The sequence below is a fragment of the Hypomesus transpacificus genome, chromosome 11 (assembly GCF_021917145.1).
Source record: "Hypomesus transpacificus isolate Combined female chromosome 11, fHypTra1, whole genome shotgun sequence".
Taxonomy (NCBI): domain Eukaryota; kingdom Metazoa; phylum Chordata; class Actinopteri; order Osmeriformes; family Osmeridae; genus Hypomesus; species Hypomesus transpacificus.
In genome coordinates, this window is record NC_061070.1 from 12,793,016 (window position 1) to 12,812,176 (window position 19,161).

Here is a 19,161-nt window from a genome sequence, read left to right on the forward strand (position 1 = left end):
GCTAAAGATAACAGTCCCTCGACACCTCCATTGGCCTTCTCGAGTGTATTTGTGTGTGCTGTATTTATCTGCGTCAAATCTTTAGGAACGTCCAAGGGGTTGATGAAATAACACGGCACAAATCATGACAAAAATAGATTTGTCTGTCTTGACTTGACCATGCCCGGTTACACTGCCTATTTCTTAAACCATACAAAGATCCATTAAGATGTATTGACAACCTGGATGTTTGGCTGGTCAGTCTGCAAAATACAAAATGCGACAATTCCATTCATGCACTTCGGGTACACTCACTTCAAATGAGTTCATGTTATCAAGCTTTAATATCAAATCCTAATACAAAGACGGCGAATCCCCATTCAACTTTCAAACAATGTTCTGTACAGCAGAAAGTACAGGGTTGAGTAATGATGCAAGTGAGGACTGTGGAGGGACAGGGACAACGATCTAGAGTGGCCCTGTTCAAACATTCAAGCACCACTCCAGCCCCGCGGCCCACTGATGGATGCAGGTGGTGTTGCAAGGCTTTCATTGGAACAACCTCAACATGTTACTTTTTGTATCTGGAGAGTTTCTGAATCATCTCTCACTTGTATAGGTTTTCAGTTGAAATAGGTTGATTCAAAAGACATTACACAAAGAAAAGAAAAAAGGTCCTACAAAAACACAACATGGTCAAGAAATGACATGGAGATACAGAAACAGAAGACAGAGTGAAGACATGGAGAGATGGGTCTCAGAGAGACGTCAATGGCAGTCAGAATGTGGTGGACTGGGAAGGGAAGTGTTCGCTGAGTTCCTGGACCAGAGAGTTTCTGTTAGTGGCAGGGTTCAGTTGGCTGAGCTCTGGCTGCTCCAAGCCCCTGTTAGATTGGCTCGATTCAACCTCAGAGGAGCTTGAGTTGGTTTGGACGGCGGGGTTCCCGTTGGTTGAGTTAGGGCCGTCGCTGGAGGTCGACCCAGGTGGTTTGCGAGAGGCCTGTGGTTCCTGGGTCTCCTGGGACGGTTTCCTGTTGACGCGCGGCGCCTTGCGACTCTTGTCCACCTGACTGTACAGGTTGGCCACGGACTTCTCAAGGTCGGCCAGGTTGTGCAGGTTCTTCAGGATGCCCTTCAGCTCTCTCTTCTTCCCACGGTCGTCCGGGAGGGGCGGAGGGGGAGGGGTGCGGGCGGAAAGGGGGCGGAGCGATGACACGGGTGGCAGGTTGGTGGGCACAAACTGGACAAAGGGCCGCGACCGCTCAACGTTCGGGGGGGAAGGGGGCGGGAGCGGAGGGGGAGGGGGCGGAGCCGGACGCTTTGTGAGGGGCGGGAGGGGCGGAAGCGGGGAAGGATCGGGGGAAGGATCGGGGGCGGACGGCGCGGGGCCAAAGGGTGCAGGTGGAGGAGAGGAGGGGGGAGAGGAGGAGGGAGGGGAGGTGGCGGGAGGAGGAGGGGGAGGAGGGGGAAGTGGAGGAGGAGGAGAAGGAGGAGGGGGAGCCGGCTGGTCGGGCGGGTCCGGGATGATCTCCAGCGTGATCTCGCAGGGCTCCACCGTCATGTAGCTGGAGATGCTGGAGCTGAACTTCCTGAGGACGGGGGGCGTGGGCTTCGGGGCGGAGGGCGGGGGGGAGCCCTCCCCCTGAGTGATGATGATGCGGGGCGGCACGTCCCTCCCCACCGACACGGGGCTGTAGGGGCAGTCCAGGATGGAGAGCAGCATCTCTGGGCTGAGCTCCAGCATGTCCACGCTGTCGCGGTCCCTCAGCAGGATAGGCGACAGGGAGCCACGCGAGTCCCTGCTCTGCCTGGCGCTCCTCTCCTGCAGGGCCTGCTGCTCATACTGGCGCGCCTGCTCCCTCACGGACAGCTTGGTCTCCGTGCTGCGGCTGCTCACGGTGTCGTAGGCCTCCAGGCCGTCCTTGCCCTTCAGGCCTGCCTGCAGGAGCTGCAGCTCCCACTGCGCGGGGTCCAGCAGGGCCTGCCTCCCCAGGGCCTCCGTGCCGTGCGAGTCGGCGCGCAGACGGGCGGGCAAGGTCCACGAGAATGCCGAGTGCAAGGGGGAGAGGGGGAATTCGGACGGGCCGGACCCCAGGCCGAAGGCGTCGGGGCTGCTGAGGGGCCCGTCGTCGTGGTACAGAGGGTTGGGCGTGGTCAGCGGGTGGCGGTCGGACATGAAGGTGACGTTGCTCTCGGACTTGGGCAGGTTGCCGTGCAGGGTGCCGTTGCCACGGGCAGCGAGCGCGCGGCAGGCGAAGGAGCTTAGCAACCTCTGGCGGTCGGCTTCCTCGATAACCGACTTTTTAGCCCTGCCCCCATATGAGTGAAGGTGAAGAAGAGAAAGACTTGAAACAAAGGTGGAAGATGGAGGGATGAAAGGGTGAGAAGGCAGAAGGGTGTTTGTGAGGGAGCTACAAGCTAACTTACTACTCCATTCCTACTCTCGTCTATGGGATTCTTAGTATCATGGGCACAATGACATCAAACAATATTATAACTCAAGTTTATATCAACACGCTGGAATCTAGATCATGCTTTGTGTAGCTGCGAAAAGCATTACGAGCCTCTAAAAAGCACCAGCTAGTCGCCCAATCCGCAGGTAAACATACTGTAAATAATATTGAATCGAATCTCAAACCGTGTGCATCTGTTCAGCTGTGGCCATAACAGTTTGCATACAGTAAGAGAATACAATGGGATGCCAAAGGAAATGAAACATAAAGCAAGACTATGGCATGTCTGCCAGGGTTGGCAGGAGAGAAGCAGTCTAGGGACTATTCATGCACTCTAAACAAAGAAAGCTGCACTTTTTCTGATCTGGTAAAAGGAAAGCTTTTACTTCATTGTGGTAGGAGAAATCCTCACCTGTTTCTTACATATTTCCAATCTGTCATTGAGGTTAGCCTTAACACTACTGCAGAGAGCTAATGCACTACAATAAAGAGGCTTATTCAGGACGCGTACGTCTATGCCTTGATAAATGCCAAGCAAATGTCAGAGAGCTTGAATTCATACATGTGTGCTCAAAAAAAGACGGAAGCAAGGCGCGGGTCTAGGCTATTAATGTCAGTAATTTTGTTCACATGGAGAATTGATCTCGTTGCCGGATCAAGGGGGAGGATGAGAGCTACTTACTGCAGTCTGAATCCACAGACGGGGAAGAGAGTGGAGATGAGATGAAAGACAGACAGTCAGAAACAGACACTTGTTAAACAGACAAAGCACAGACTGCTGGGGTATGGAGTACGGAGTATAGCTCCCACAAGCCAACTCAACTTTTAAAGAGTTTATAAATTGGCTTACTTAAAGAACGCAAACAAACAGGCGTGCACGCCCACACGCACACATTCTCTCACGCAGTACAACATTTGAGAACAGTGCCTTAATGTGGTTCTTTTCAGGATCACCTCCTCTGGTGGATATGGAAGGCTGGGGAAAAAAAGCCCCAAAATAAAAAAAGCATTGTTTGGTTGTTTTCCCTGAGAGAGCTCTGCTAACGTAGGCAAATTGAATGCTTCTGCCACATGCCGACTATTTGTCAACAGCTTCAGTAAAATGGAGACCCTTTCCAACCTAACGTTACACTTCCATTATCACATTGTTATATGGCAACATTTAAAATCAGCCACCATTAAGGAAGTAGGATAATCGGCTTAGAATGCATTACATCAAAATAACCTCACCATAGGGGCTTTTACTGATTCTATCTTGTTTAATCTAAAAACATTACCATTTCATTGCACCTTTTAGGATTGTATTTAACATGAAAGGCGCAATCGGATTGTGTTAATGGAAACACATTCAGAAAGCAGTGAGCTGCTGAGCCAGTCAACAAAGATAATAGGCCAACGCTGGGAAAGAGAAAAGTAATTTACCACAAAATCAATTACCCAACAAAAGACGGGCCAGATGCGGTGAGCTCTATAGTTAGTAAATCTTGGCCTCTTTTTTTTTTGAGAGCCTCAACAAACAGTTTCACCTTGAGAGCACTGTAGTCTGTGCTGAAACCCATCTGCAGTCTAATTGGAAAGGGAATAGACTCCGACCCTCCTCAAGAGCTGGACTACAATAGACTAGACATAGAACCCCAATAACAGCTAGGCTAGGATAGGCTAGACCCAGACCCTCATTAACAGCTTGGCTGTGATAGGCTGGACCCGGAATCCCAAGGGCCCAAGCTGTGATGACTTTCTGTCTAAGCTACCGGACATCGCTGAATACCGCACCGTAGCGACACTGGGGGAAAAAAAACACCTTGTCTCATTTCCACCTCGTCTCCTGTACCACAGGGTTTGCTGTGCCACAGGGTCGTCCTGGGTCGCTAGCCTGGACAGCCTGTCTCGGCACAGGATCAGGGGCTGGTCAGGAGGCAGAGCGTCCAGGTTACTCACATGCTGCTGTCCCCCAGCTCCTCGTACAGGTTGGCAGAAGCAGCCGGGACCTTGGCTCCAGGTGGCAGGGCTCTCTGGATCCTGGCAGTCTTGGCGCACTCTGCTTGTCTCCTGTGGAACGTCAATACGTTTAATCAGTTTGAGTTGTTGGAAGACCACTCAACACATTGTTTTGTCTTTGTTCTTTTTCATAGGACATTTCATCCGTCAGTTCCCATGACAATATGACTGCACTTCTTATTATTCTGCACGTGTCATTCAACAATATATATATGAAAGCAAGTTATTTCACCCCAAAAATGTATCATGTTCTCTCTTCATTCTTAAAGGAGTAGTCAGTAACAAATCCTATAGGTGATTTGCATGCACACAGCAAACCACAAGAAAATGATCTCTCAAACCACAACAATAGTAACTTACTCTTTGAATCTGATGGATGGTTTTGCAATCGGCAAGAGTAGAGGGGAGAGGGAGAGAGTGGAAAAAACAGAGAAAAACACAAGAATATCCAGGTTACACAATTTACAACCTTTCTTTTTCTTTCAATACTTCTTTCTTTTTGTCTTAGGTTCCTACAATTCGTGGTCCAAAACAAACTACCTACAGAGTGTGATATAAGTCCATCAGATATAAGTTGGTGATGAGGAAGAGGAACAGAGAATCTGAAAGCGAATTCCTGCATTGGACATCACCACTGTGACACAGGAGGGGCACGACCCCTTCACATCTGCTTGGCGCTGACAACAACAGACACCATCCCAGGGGCTGTGCAGTTTAACCTCTTTTTGACTCAATGCTCTCTAAACCACTCTGGTTGACTTGATATGTATCCTGGTTTTAGCTCCCCAGAAACAACCATGTCCATCTCAATGGATGTGTTTCTATGTAAATAAGAAAGAAAAAAAAGAAGTGAACCTAAAATGAACTCCCACATCAAACCATCTCTTTCCCAACCCCCCCACCCCCACCACCACCCTCCCCACAAAAATGCTAGCTGCTGTTCTGGTGTGTGTCTGTGGGTGGGTGTGATTGTGCGGGGGGGCTAATGTGACCATTAGCAGCCATCTGCTGTGAGCAGCATCTGTGTGTTTTGTTCAGGACGACTGTCGTGCCCCGTCGGCTGTGTATGAACAGCACCCAGACGTCAGTGTTTATGTAACGCACTCAAAGGATCCAAAGCCCGTCGCACAGAAGGCTCCACCCAACTCTGCAGCCGTCGCCACCCTTGTCATTGTTTTACAACCCCTCTATTTTCCACATGATATAGAACCACCACGGTGAACAGGATCTCGTAGGACAGCGCACCGGCGCCATGTGCCGTGAGTTGTTTGTTGAGCGGTGTGTGTGTGTGCTAAGTAAGGGGGGATCGGAGGCATGAAGATGCACTGTGACCGTCACAGTTGGTTGTGGATATTTATCACAAACCAGTGTTCCTTAATCTGCTTTTACAGAGCATCAACAGCGGGATTAGCCCAACAGTGTCCGCAGTTACCATGGCTAATTAGAAAACCTGAGAAATACACAGAGAGACAGATGAATATCTGTTCCCACACTATTTTACAGCATCAACCAACCCCAGACGGGTGAGGGGAGTCCTTGGACGTCTCACTACAGAGACGTCCCCTCAGTGAGGACTAAGGCCCCGTCTCCCACATTTGAAGGCCCGCCCAGAATCTCTAACGAGGGAAAACAAGGTCTTCGCGCGTTTACAAGGACACAGCGGCCAGTCACAGACCGCCAGCGATCACCACGGCAACAGTGGATTGCCTTGCTGCACTCACTGTTTGTAGGTGACCATGACGATGAGGATGGCGGGGATGCAGCAGAGGATGATGATGATGGCGAGGGCGAGCAGCGCCCCCTCGGTGTAGCCCACAGCCTGGGCTGCCTTCTTCACGCTGGCCACGATGTCGGGCTGCCGGATCTCCAGGATGCGGCCCCCCTGGCCCAGGTAGGGCTGGAACTCCTTGTTGATGTCCAACAGCTTCCCATCCAGGAACCTTGAAAAAGCATGGGGGACACTTAACCAATGACAGGCCCAGAAGTATTTGTCATTGCTAATGGTTTAAGCTCATATTTCTGTACCATTCCTCCACAAATTTTTTTTTTTTACAACTGGATATCTTGTGATTTTGTCCCAGTCCCAATCAGTGTCCTCCTCCTTCCACCCAGAGCACGTCTCCATGTGCCAAGGCAGGGAGAGCGACCGCAGGGAGAGATCATTCACGCTCTTCCAGACGCCCGCGTCTCCCGACACATCCTTCCTCATTTAGGCAACGATACAGCACTCAAGGTGGCTTCAGGACACGCGCACAGATCCTCTCACCACCATTACGCCATCTCTCCCCCCACTAGCCACACACAATCTTTTCTCAACGTTAGCTGTCAGCCCGCACTGCATAAATATAACATGCAATTACCTCGGGCAGCGTCAGACGAGAACGGCATGAACAAAGGGCTTTTTCCTCGCCTCTCCGGCCCGGCCTCTAAGCCTCCCCCTGCCTCATCCTTTACAGCTAGCTCTCATGGTCGTGGTAGGGGTGGTGGAAGTGGTGGTGAGGATTGGGGGGGGGGGGCTTATTAAAGCAACAATAAATCGGGTCAGTGGAGGTTGTGGGGGGTTACTCTGACCAATGGCTCTCTACAAAAGCTGCCACCTGTGATAAGAGCGCCGCTCGCCTGGCACTTAACGACCAAACAAGCAGCAGGTGCGGGCAAAGAGGAAATGGGCCACTCCACTGAGGGGGGCCGGGGATGGAGAGATGATGGGGTTCCGATTAACTCCAACTGGGGAGCAGTATTACGACACGTCGCGCACCGTTGTCGGGTTCCTGTTTTTAACGGGGGAAGTCAAATATAACCTGTGGCGTCTTGGAGGGAAAGAAGGGGCTGGGGGGTGAAGGTTAGCAGGAGGTTAGGGAGTCCTTCGGAACTGGGAAAGCACACAGGCGGATGGAGGGGTGGATTACACCGGCATGGAACCACCTGTTGTGAGAGGAGAAAGGGGGTGAGGATGGGGGGTGAGGATGGGGGGTGAGGGGGCTCTGGGCTGTGTTAGGCGAGGTCTCCTCAGGCCAGAGAGTGGGCAAGGAAGTCACACCACTGTCCTGCCGTGTTTTATCATCTTTCTCCAGCTGGGTTTGACAATACTGCTTTCTCCTCTAGCAGGCTGAGGACACGCGTGGGAGAGGTGGGTTTTTTTGTGGGGCGCCAGTGAACGACATTTGGACATGGCCCCTGGGTGGTAGAACAGTGTTTGACCTGCTGTGTAAGGAGAGAAGCCCAGCTCTTTCGCCCCCGCTGCTGCCAGCTGAAACACACAGCTGGCACTCCTCCAGTGTGTGTGTGTGTGTGTGTGTGTGAGCAACCTCTGGGGACACAGCACGACAGGCTTTGATGGACGGATTGAAAAGCCCCCCCCAGCCCCCCCCCCCCCCCTTCTCCGTGCTTTGCAACTGCCACTGTTTCTCTTGCTTACTTTTCCCCTTCCCCTCTTTCTGTTGGTTCGTTCGCCCGTTTTGCTGAATGACATATCTAGTTCACCTGAAGGGGAACGGGAGCCTTTGGAGGCTTGAACTGTCCTGGGACTCCAGAGGAGAGGAACCCAGAGCAGAAAGAGAGATTGAGAGAGACAGAGAAATACGATGAAAGTACAGAGAGAAGGAGAGGAACAAGAGGGGAAGTTAGAGAGAAAAAGAGAGAAGAGAGAAAGGGCTTTTGCTGACTCACTCACTCACACTGGGGTGAGTGAGTGAAGTCGAAGATGGAGTATTTGTGTGGCACGCGAGTACGAAACCCCCATCTGTGGACAGAAACAGTGAGAGGGTTTGTGAACATCCCGTCCTGCAGCGTGACTCACTTGAAGAGCTCCTGGCGAGAGATGGCCCGGTTGGTCAGAGGGTCGATGGCATAAACCATCAGGTCGGACTTTGTGTAGTCCTCAAGCTCGTACCCGTCTCCATGACGACGAGGCCCGATGGCCTCCACGATCACCTTGGCGCCTGGGATCTGGTCCTGAACATAGCGCTCAAGGATCCTAGAATGGTTCAAGGGTCAACCGGAAGGTCAGAGATCAGTGTATATGAAACCAAGACAACAACAAAAAAGTTGAAGTTAAAGTTCTCTACGGCCATCACTGTCATATGAATAAACAGCTATGATCATGAACCCCCCTTGGCACAGCCTGTAAAAGCCAGGGAGGTTGAGGTTTAATGCTGCCTCTGTGTATCGGGTATGAACACGGAATGGGAGGATCACAGGACTGTTGGCATTGCAGGACTACACACACACACTAGCAATGCGATGACTTTGCACCTCATATTCCCAAATGCCTTCATGCCCACATGGGGTGGCATTATGCCAGCTTTAGTTTGGTTCAGTGCAAACAAGCAAAGCCAGCATAATGGCGGGCCTTTTTCAAGGCAAAATTGCGGGATATATTTGTATCTGTACAAAAAAGCCTATGGTTTAGTAAGAGTATCGTATTGTTTAGTTACACAATCCCTCCCTCTGCTTGGGTGATTTGCAGAAGCTTTGGCCGTTGGACGAATACATCCTTTTTGTGTCTCCAACAACAGGCAAATATTTTGTTATCCACTCTGATAGCATGAAAGCTTTAACTTTACAAGACATCCAGCACATAAACAATTCAGGTAGGTAGGCTCCACCATGGCTCTCTCTATAGGCTTGTCTCTACCACTGCTTCAGTCTAGCAATATTGAACCAAAAATATAGACTCAGTCAAGCACTTTCTTTGGAAACTAAACCAGCAGCTTTCAATATCAGAGCCAGAGCAAATCGCCACTTGAGCTCCACACCCAGTAGAGAAGCCCCATGTGGGCATAGTGCCAGGGACGATAAACAGGCAGGCCAGGTCACAACCCCGAAACAGCCGCTAGCACTGAGGACCACTCCCTCCAGCGTCACATCAATACCCATCCCTCCTCACATGATTAATGCATGTATGGTCAAAGCCTGGAGGAAACTTCAGGGGGGAAGAATCAGCCAGTCGAAGCGGAGGGATAAGCAAAGCACAGACTCTAAAACCACTAATGAAAATTACTTTTTAGGAGGGACTCATTACTCTAACAGCTTTGGTGCCCCATTGCCTGGAGATGATGGTTCTACCCTCCTAATCACATGCTAAGTCAGCTGTTATGCACAGGTAGATGGACTGTCTGGCTGGCCAATCTGTCATACTAACAGCCCAATCAAGGGATAAGGAGAGAGTCAACACACTCGGTCGGCTTGGAGGGTATAAGCAGAGATCTCCCACAGGCACGTCTTCACAGAAACCTATCTTCCGTTGTGTTTCACTTCTATCATGCACGGACTCCATGCCTGGTTGGAGACGACTTAACAGATAAACCCAGTCCACCCCATACAGTTAGTAGTACATTAGTACATTTATATTCTGCTCTGCTTTGCCACTATAACCTGTCCCATTTATTTGCAGCATGTAAACCTCCTCAGGAGTTCTGATTTAGGGGCAAATCAGCTTGTCTATTGGACTACTGCTTAACCATGACTCCACATCAAGAACGGGATGGAAAAACTCAAAACAGGTATCCGGAGTATTTGCGGGACAATCAAACTATACACAGCTATCAGGACAAAATGGGGGGTTGAATGATGCTGGAAATTGAGCACAACAAAAATGTATTAATCCCATTGTGAAAATAACAAGCCCACCTGCAGAATTTCCTCGGAATGGGTTTGTATGACTAAATAAAAGATTGTAAGTTCTGGGTTTTCTCAACAACTCTCAGAGTAACAATGCGCCAATGTAACAATGCCCTTCTCTCATAAAATAGGAATGTGCACTGGGGCAGAAGTAAAAATGGAAATAAGAAATGGAAATAAGTTATTGTTCCCACTGTTTCTACAGTACTGGCCTCTTTATTTCAACCATACAAAAGCATCTTGGAGGTAGTCTTACCCAATGAGCTGCTCTCTATTCTCCTCTACCACAGTGGGAGGGACGTTGGAGACCACCACCTGCATATCCAGGGCGTTTACCACTGACACCTGAAAGGGAAAGAAAGGCAGCATTCGGTCAACTAATGCTTAGCCGTCCCCTCGCAGGAAAATACAGGCCCTTCATCATCTGTTGGTGTTGGTGCCAAACAGCTGAATTTAACAGCCGCTCATTTTTGCCGGCACATAGGGTCCAAAGGGGAACGACTGTACCCCTGTGCAGTGTGGGGAAATCACTAATGTGGTCCCCTGTGTAATTAACTTTCCTCTTGAAAATGAACTTCATAGGCTGCTTCCCCTCACAGCCAGTTAGCCACCCAGCTACCTAGTCAGTCAGCCAGCCAGCCAGACAGTCTGTCAGGCAGCCAGCCTGTCAGCCAGCCAGCCAGCCAACCATCCGTCCTCTCATTAGAGGCTTGTTTGCCCGACACATTTCACAGAAGCACAGGCCCATCCTGCACACAGTCATACCACAGTCTGTAATAGGAGCCAAAGCAGTCCACTAACATTGAGAGTGACTTTGTATCTTCATACTGACAGGACTCATTTATACACAAACACATACACACATCAATTATAGCAAGAACCAAACACCATTTTCTATGCTGAATTTAATTGGAGCTGGAAATCGAGGGTTCACTGGAGTATGTATAACTTTGTCTACTGTGTTGTAGCTTCTCTAAATAATTCAATAGATTGGAAACTCGACAGCCTAAGGAAAGACAAAACATGCATTATCACCATGCAGCTCCCCAATGAATAAACTTGCCTTGATTTGGAAAAGCAGCAAAGTTTCCCTGACACTGTAAAACTCATGGGGAGGTCTGATTTGTATTTTTGTCTGTGTCTGTGTGCGTGTGCGTCACCTCACAGACACCTAAAACTCACCACCACGTCGGCAGTACTGCTGAGGCCTGTTCCATAGTTGTCGGTGGCTATGACCTCAAACTTATAGTAGGACCTGCGCAGGTTGCGGAACATGATGGCTGACTTGATGATGCCCGAGTACTGCTCGATCACAAAGCTGTCCTGGCCATCTGCCGTGGGCGGGATGATCAGACGGTACGCCATGGCGCTGTAGTTCCCCGTGTCCACATCGGTGGCCTGGAACACACATGCACGCACACACACACACACGCACACACGCACGCACACACGTGCAGGAGGGAAAAATAGGGTGTCACAAAAAACGATCATTATTAACTTACTCCCTCCCTGTAATCCTTCATCCAGACTCCCTGGAGGACGGGTCCGCAGAGCCCCTCGTCCACCAGCAGAGGGAGAACTTGAATCTCTGTAATGAGGTGGCAGGTACAGTGTAGGGCACAGAGACATTGACTACGGCCTCTGCGCGCACACACCACACACACGAGCATCAATTCTCAGAGTGCCTGTCCGCTGTGACATTGATTAATAGGCGCAATGCCTCTTTTTCTGCGGGTATTGGCAGAGGGAGAGAGGGAAGGAGGGATGGCGGGATTGCGGGAGGGCATGGAAAGAGACAGACAGCGACAGGACAGCCCCAGCCCTGTCATTAAGGGAAATGAGATATTCACCCTCTCTTTGCTGCTCACACACCTACACAATCCAGACCCCCTTCTTACAAGCTCCAATGACAATACCACTTTGAGGAGAAGTTCCCTGTTATAGTTCATCCACATGGCCACCACTACAACTGAGAACACAAACTCTCCCCATGAACTATGATTAAGCCGCAACTAAGCATGAACCCACACATACATTCAGAAATGTGCGGAAATAGCATTCTTCAAAATGCTGTGGAAACACACTTAAATCCCAAAAAAGCGCTTGCTCTCAGTACACCTCAATGCCACAACCCTTCAAATCCCTTCCTTAATGTGAAGGCTGAACTAGGAAGCAGATAGGAACTATGTGGAGCGATCCCTCCGTCACCTACCGAGAAGGTAGAAGCTCTTCCACAACAAATACCACAGTGCCACAGTGTTATCATCCTCTATTCTCCTTCTCTCTCCCTCCCAAACTATTTAAAGAGGGATTTGACAGTAGATTAGGTTAATCTATGCAGAGCTCAGCCGCGTGGCTTTAAATCCATAAAAGGATATCAGACACATTTTCCGGTAATTCTTTGACTGCGATGCAATCAGGGCGCCCTCGGTGGAGAATGACACTAAGACCAATAACAGGATGACAGGTGAGAGCTCAGACGACACGTTAAATGGCAGAGCCACAGGAGACTGGCACAGGGCATTCATGCAACGTCAGGCTAATTCTACGCCTTTGGAAATAAAAGCTAATCAGCATTGTTGTATATGGTAAAAAGCGTCAATGTTTTAAAAATGAAGCTCGCTGGGGGAGTGTGCCGTGAAAGGGTTGGGAAACAACAAAGTTCTGAAGGAACGAATTGGCAGACTGGAACAACGTGGCTTTCCAGCTTCAACAGAAGAGAGATAGAACCGTGGAACAAACCTGTCTGTTAGAATGTGTGGCTGTTGCTTCTGTGGAGGCAGAGATCGGAAGTAAATCTATAGAACCAGGCTCCATTCTGAGCACCCCCTTATAACTCATAACTCACATCCTCTACTCATTGTTAAACACAGTTGGTCATCATTACGGCCAGAAATGTCAGAAAACAGACTACACGTACCCATTACCCTTTCCAAATGACAAAAAAAAAATGTCTCTCTACTCCAACAATGACAGGAGCTCAGTTCTGCTCAAGCCCAATGCTCGCTAACAACCTGCCAAGCTGAGCAGGGACAGCTGTTGCCATCGGAAACAGAACAGTGGAATGCTTCGAGGGGAAGAGTGAACAAGAATTTGAGAGGCAGGGGGTGAGATGGAGAAAGAGAGAGAGAAAGTGAGAGGGTGAGAGACAGGATCACTAATGTGCTACAGTATTTGGCATTAAGGTCGACATATCATAAAGACTTCAGTTCCCATCATCCCTCCTGTGCTGTCATCAGGCCCCCAGGTGAAATCAAACTCAGGCCAACAGATTGTAAATTAAGATTTCATATTGGCTATTTTTGAAGTCTGGCTCTCGGATTACTTATGGATCAGCCTCGCCCCATCAGACAGAATGTTGAAGATACTTTGTATCCAGACTCCAATTCAGCTTGTGACAAGCCCGGTGCTTTAATTGGGATTCATAGTGTGTAACTTTATAGAGTTCCAATGAGATGCTTAAATTTGGACACATATCGATGAGCACAGCAACCTCTCAAGTTCCTGGTTAAGGTGAGGCACAAGGGAGAGGTGGAATACTAGAACCATTGCGGTGCTTCTATCTGTGTTTCCGTTGTGTGTCGGTGGTTGTGTCCCAATCATGTCACCCACATCACCGTGACTGTGTTTCACAGACATGCCCTTTCCCGTGAACTAGCTGATAATCAGACCGGTCTGTCTCTTCACCCCCTGACGGACACAATGGGATTACAGTGCTCCATGCTGTAATCACCCCAGGACAGAGAGGAGAGAGAGAGGGATGGAGAGGTGGATAGGAAGGACAGACATATGGGAATGAATGTTATAGATTCCCCCACACATTTTCATGGTTGCAGAGAAAACTCTGTAACTGCTAGGGGGAAGAGAATATTGTCACTGGGTTTGTATTTGTGTACGCGCATATGTGTGCTAACGCTCTTGTGTGTGATGCGTATGTATATGTAAGACTGTGTGGGTTTGTATGTGTGTGTGTGTGTGTCCAGCTGTGCTCTTACTATGATCTTCAGCACAGACGTGAAGGTCTTGGTATCTTCCGCCACGCCTCCAATGTAGAGTTTTCTGGTGAAGACCGGAGGGTGGTCGTTCTCATCGCGCACCTCGATAAACACCTTGGCTGTGTTGGCTGGGAGACAAGACACACGCACACTCAGCTCCCAGCTTTGACAACACCAAAACAACATGAGAATCGTAAAACCAACACAATAAACAAAGAAAGGGTAGCAAAACCATGGTCAGAGCATTCCCATTCATACTCCAGGGAGAGGGTTATTCCAGGGAGAGGGCCAGGTGAAACTGACCCCCCCCCACACACACCTCTTGTTCAGTTAAACCTCCACTCTGTAATGCACAAATATGTACCAACTGAAAAACAACCCTAGCAGCGTTGCAGTTTAGGGTGAAAAATATGCACTGTCAAGGGCCATTTTTCTTCTGTCTGGCGGGACACAGAAATGTAAAGTCATGTGGCGTAGGGCTAAGGACGCGCCAGGGGAATAGGACAAACAAAAACACAGTACATCAAATCACAGGCACGAATGCCACAGTGTGAGGACCAGAGGGACTGCCCTAGGGGAGAGGGGACTGATGAGATGTTGGAGGAGTGGATAAGTGGCTGCTGACATAGATTGTGGAAATTCTCTCTCTCTCTCTCTCTCTCTCTCTCTCTCTCTCTCTCTCTCTCTCTCTCTCTCTCTCAGCCTCTCTCTCTCTCAGCCTCTCTCTCTCTCTCTCTCTCAGCCTGTCTTTCTCTCTTGAAAACTCTCTTTCACTTGCCCTCACGATCCCAAAGTGGGTATTGTTCTGCTCTGTGTTTTTCTGGTGAGGTAAGAAGGTTAACATTTTCCGTAAAATTCGAGTGAGTACAAACACACCCAGTGGAAACAGATTCATTTGGAGGAAGGATGGCTGCAATGGCATAATGAGTTCTTGAGTGTGCAATAAGAGCACTTTAATTTAGGGACATGGTAGGGAGGTATCGGGGGAAATGATGTTGATTCTAATCATTTAGTCAGTATTATGAACTGCGTATGCACGTTTGCCCTGGGGCATGTGTGCGTGTCTGTGTTTTAGGTGTAATGTTTCACGGCAATCTTCACCTGACAAGTCTCGGCTGTTCTGCTCTGAATATGTCAACTCAATCGAGTTTTAATAACGAAAAATCTCATAATATGGTGCTCTAATCTTCTTCAAGGTAATTGGATAAATACAGAGATCTCAAGGCAATTTCAACCCTACATGCATGGGTTACTGTTTCTCTGTGACAAGCACATTCCAACACATGTACACAACATTGATCAGAACTGTGCACACATGTGTGTGAGCGTGAGGGTGTGCATTTGGTGTGTGTGTGTGCGAGTCAGTGTTGAGGTGCATAAAGGCAGTGTCAAAGAAATTGCAGTTATATTATCACAATCATGAACATGATCTCTAATGTGCTTCTTCCATACAGTAACTCCACTTATCCCGACACAATAGTTGACACATTATTATCCTATTCAGAGAGTGACAGTGACAGTGGCACTTCCTTTTGTCAGTCGAGCCACTTCCCAACCTCCTCCAAGACAGACACACACACCCGCACACATTCACAGACCCACGTACTTTTGGAGGGCACCCTCAGGTTGGACATGACCACGGACAGGGAGTCTGCCTGGACCCGGAGCACGTAGCTGGTGGTGTTCTCGTAATCCAGAGGTTTCGCCGTGGAGATCACGCCTGTCCGGTTGTTCACTCTGAAGTGACCTGGAAGAAGACAGAGGCAGGGTTGCTTTCTCCCTCTCCTTTTCTTTCTACGGGTCTCTCTCTCACCTTTACACACACACACGCACGCACACACACACACGGCTACAAGAACAATGACAACATCTGTGATTGGTACAATTTTGTGTCAGCACCCATATCTTATTCTATTTTATTTTCTGTTGTTTGTATGACAAATCTTCCACGGTCCTGTTGACTCCATGGTAACCGATTTCCAAGGCAACACTCACACACCCACACACACAAGCACACACTAATACACAAAGCCCCAACCACAGCTTCTTCAGTCCAGATCAGGTCCCTCCATGTTGGCCGCTTCACAAGAGTTGAAATCAATAGTGTTCATCATTTGCCTGCCTCCTCCATCTCCTCCTCCATCTCCTCCCTCCCCCTGGCTCTGTGACCACAGCCGACCTCGCACACCTCTCCAATCCTTTGCTTTCCCACGGGGCACTCTACGTTATTCAGACCTGCCTGGGTCTCACTTAGCTGCTGCATGATCAGGGGGCCTGAGAGAAAGGCCTGCATAGTTGGGCTTAATTGGCCCCACTTCACCAGCAAGAACGTTGATGACAGACTCCACCAACATGTCCTGATTATTTAAGAGCGTGCTATTTTCAGGAGTGTGGACAGTTGCCTCGGCGGGACTGTCAGACAGGGGGGGGAGCGAGGCTGAGGAGGGGGGTCGGTGGGGGGTTGTAAAAGGCGGCACTTACCTCGTTCGTTTCCTTCCACGATGGAGTAGAAGATGGTTTCGTTTACAGCGGCCGCCAGGATGGTCCCCACGCGAGTCCCCACGGGGGCCAGCTCACTGACGGGAGAGAAACTGGGAGACAGGAAGAGAGAGAGGGGGCGGGGGCACCCAAAAAAAATTATGATTCATTTAGCGGATTCTTTTCACCAAAGCGAGCTGCCAATGACAAGGAAACATTAATCAACCAAATATCACTCTGCACAGAACAAAGAAAACTCTGTCACATAGGTACATTATGACAGAGTCTCCCATCGGCTTTTCGGCACCCAAAGACAACGAAGTCACATGCGATGACACGTTTTGTGTTGTCTAAGTGGAAGTGCATGTATTAATGACTGTTCCAAACATAATTTCATATTGTGTTACTTGACACAGGAGCTGTATCTTGGCTGAGAAAAAGACGTCTCGGGTGTCTTCTAGTGTCACCCTAAGAAAGCTCACCCACACAATGTCCTTGATATTCAATGCCCCTGCTATTGTAGTGACAACAGCACAGGCTCTAATTTCGTTGATCGGTGAGACAAAAGCTAAATGTTACAGCTAATAATCTGGGCTGACGATCACGCGTGACAGTGCATTCATCGCTACATCCAGGGGTAGATAAGCCTGACTCTGCTCTCCATAGAAATGACTGATGCCATAAATAGCGCTGAATACTAGCTTGGCAGAGTGTCACTGAGGGTTGATTGAAGTTGATAATGTCGTCTCCCTGATGTGCCGTGTAGATGCTTTTTTCCCCCCTCCAACTCTCAACGTGTGCACGCCTGTCTGTGTCGTTTTCAGACAAGCTTACTTCACAACACAGTCGATATCACACGACAAAAAGCGTTGACAGCTATGCGGCCCAACGACTGGGGGAACCCAGATCTGTGGGCGTTCCGCTCCGTAGTACACAATCCCCCAAAAATAGTCAATGTCAAAGACCCAGAGAACGTTCAGGAGTAAATGGGTGATATTGAGTTGTCCTTGCAGTTTAAACGTTATGACCAGGATATTTAAATGTTGGTACTTTCTTTAAGTGTCAATGCTTTCCTTTCATCACCTAGGTCTTTCTTGACCTGGCGAACTCCACACGTTTTATCAGGAATCATCATGATAAAAAAATCAGCCATTAACTAGAAAACCGTCACTGAGATTTAGAGAATCACTTTAGTTGTTTTATAGATCGTCCGGCTCTTGTCAAATGATTAATTAATCGATATAAAAATGCATTCATGACAGCTCACACAATGGAGAGGAAATCCATTTTCTATACTAAACATGACGGTCAGATGGTAGCTGACTCACAAAGGGAAATGAAGAATCAAAATGTCTTTGTCCGTGGAAGCCCAATAATATGTGTACAATAGCTGAGAACATGTTGGTTGCTGAAAAAGTAATAACATGTTCCATAATCCTTTGACAATCTTTTAGACAGTCAACAGACTTTTGAAGAGAACATAAAGTGTGTGCAAAAATCAGTCAACATTGTGTTGCAGTTAAGAAAACCATAAAACCTTAGCAGAAGCTTTTACTGGATGCATTGCAAGCTTAGTTTGTCATCTGGAACAAGACTGTCCAAGGGCAACTTGAAGTTGAAAATGTCTTCTTTTTGAACAGTGTGTGTTGAATGCTTTAAAAAGCCTCGAATCAAGACCACACTGGCACCTTGATCTTGAAGCCTGTCAAAAAGCACATTAGCATAAATAATAATAGGTCATTGAAAAGATGAGCCCTTCACAGCCTCTTCAGGTTGCCTAAACAACTTGACATGAAGGAGAAGGAAATTAACAATTAGCCAATTATCCAACCAATGAAAGCCGATGCTCAGACACAGTTTGTGTAGTGCCAGTGTTGGCTGGTTCTTGTAACAGTCAAGACTGGATCATGCTCCAAGGCGCCATAGATCGTTGACGCCGTGGTATGTATCATTGGCGCCGTATTTCATTCCGTTTTTGCCCATTAAACAGTGAGGCTGGATTGCGACTAACTTTGTCGCTGGAAGATGAGTCAACGAAAGGCGCTGGTATCAGTGTGGCTCAGACCGCTGAGGAAGGAGGCCAGCGCTCAGGTACAGCATGTCTTGAGAGGGGAAGCTGCTCAGCACTCCAGCTACACTATATAAATATTCCTGTTAGCGCACAGTTACCCCACAGCACTGAGAGTTGAAATGCAGCCGTTTGGCACTAAAGTAGCTTTGCCTGAGGGGGTTAGCGGCCGAGAACTCCATAGAGATGTGTGTGTGTGTTTGTTTATTTCAGTGTGTTTGTTTGTGTACAGAGCACATCCATATTTTTCTGGGCCCCAATTCAAACTCGAGGCCTCTCAATCATTACTTCCCATTACCATTTTTTGCATAGCACCTGGAAGTGGAATGATGGGACAATGACAAGGCAACTTTAGAGAGTCGTCATTTGATCTTTAACAGTCTGTAACCATCTGATATATGCAGAAGATGAGAGCAGGGTGAAGTCAATACACAAAGGACAGACGTACCCCTTACAATGACAGTAAATGAGTGGGAGCCAGTGGGTGGATTGTAGAATTCAATTATGTAATAGTGCAGAGACTTGTAGAGGGGGCAACGAAGGAGCAGACCTCCATATTCAGATACCA

The 19,161-nt window shown here is 48.6% G+C and overlaps 1 protein-coding gene across 1 annotated transcript in view; it reads right to left on the minus strand.

Annotated features, from left to right (window-relative positions):
* LOC124473752 overlaps positions 1-19,161 on the minus strand; it is a 50,209-nt gene that overhangs the window by 9,192 nt on the left and 21,856 nt on the right. The window contains exons 7-15 of the mRNA XM_047029416.1: positions 16,529-16,638; positions 15,654-15,794; positions 14,048-14,175; positions 11,235-11,450; positions 10,309-10,397; positions 8,230-8,406; positions 6,152-6,370; positions 4,791-4,799; positions 4,371-4,481 (exon numbers count right to left, since the gene is read on the minus strand). Coding sequence (XP_046885372.1) covers positions 4,371-4,481; positions 4,791-4,799; positions 6,152-6,370; positions 8,230-8,406; positions 10,309-10,397; positions 11,235-11,450; positions 14,048-14,175; positions 15,654-15,794; positions 16,529-16,638 — 1,200 coding nt within the window. The remainder of the gene's footprint in view (positions 1-4,370; positions 4,482-4,790; positions 4,800-6,151; positions 6,371-8,229; positions 8,407-10,308; positions 10,398-11,234; positions 11,451-14,047; positions 14,176-15,653; positions 15,795-16,528; positions 16,639-19,161) is intronic.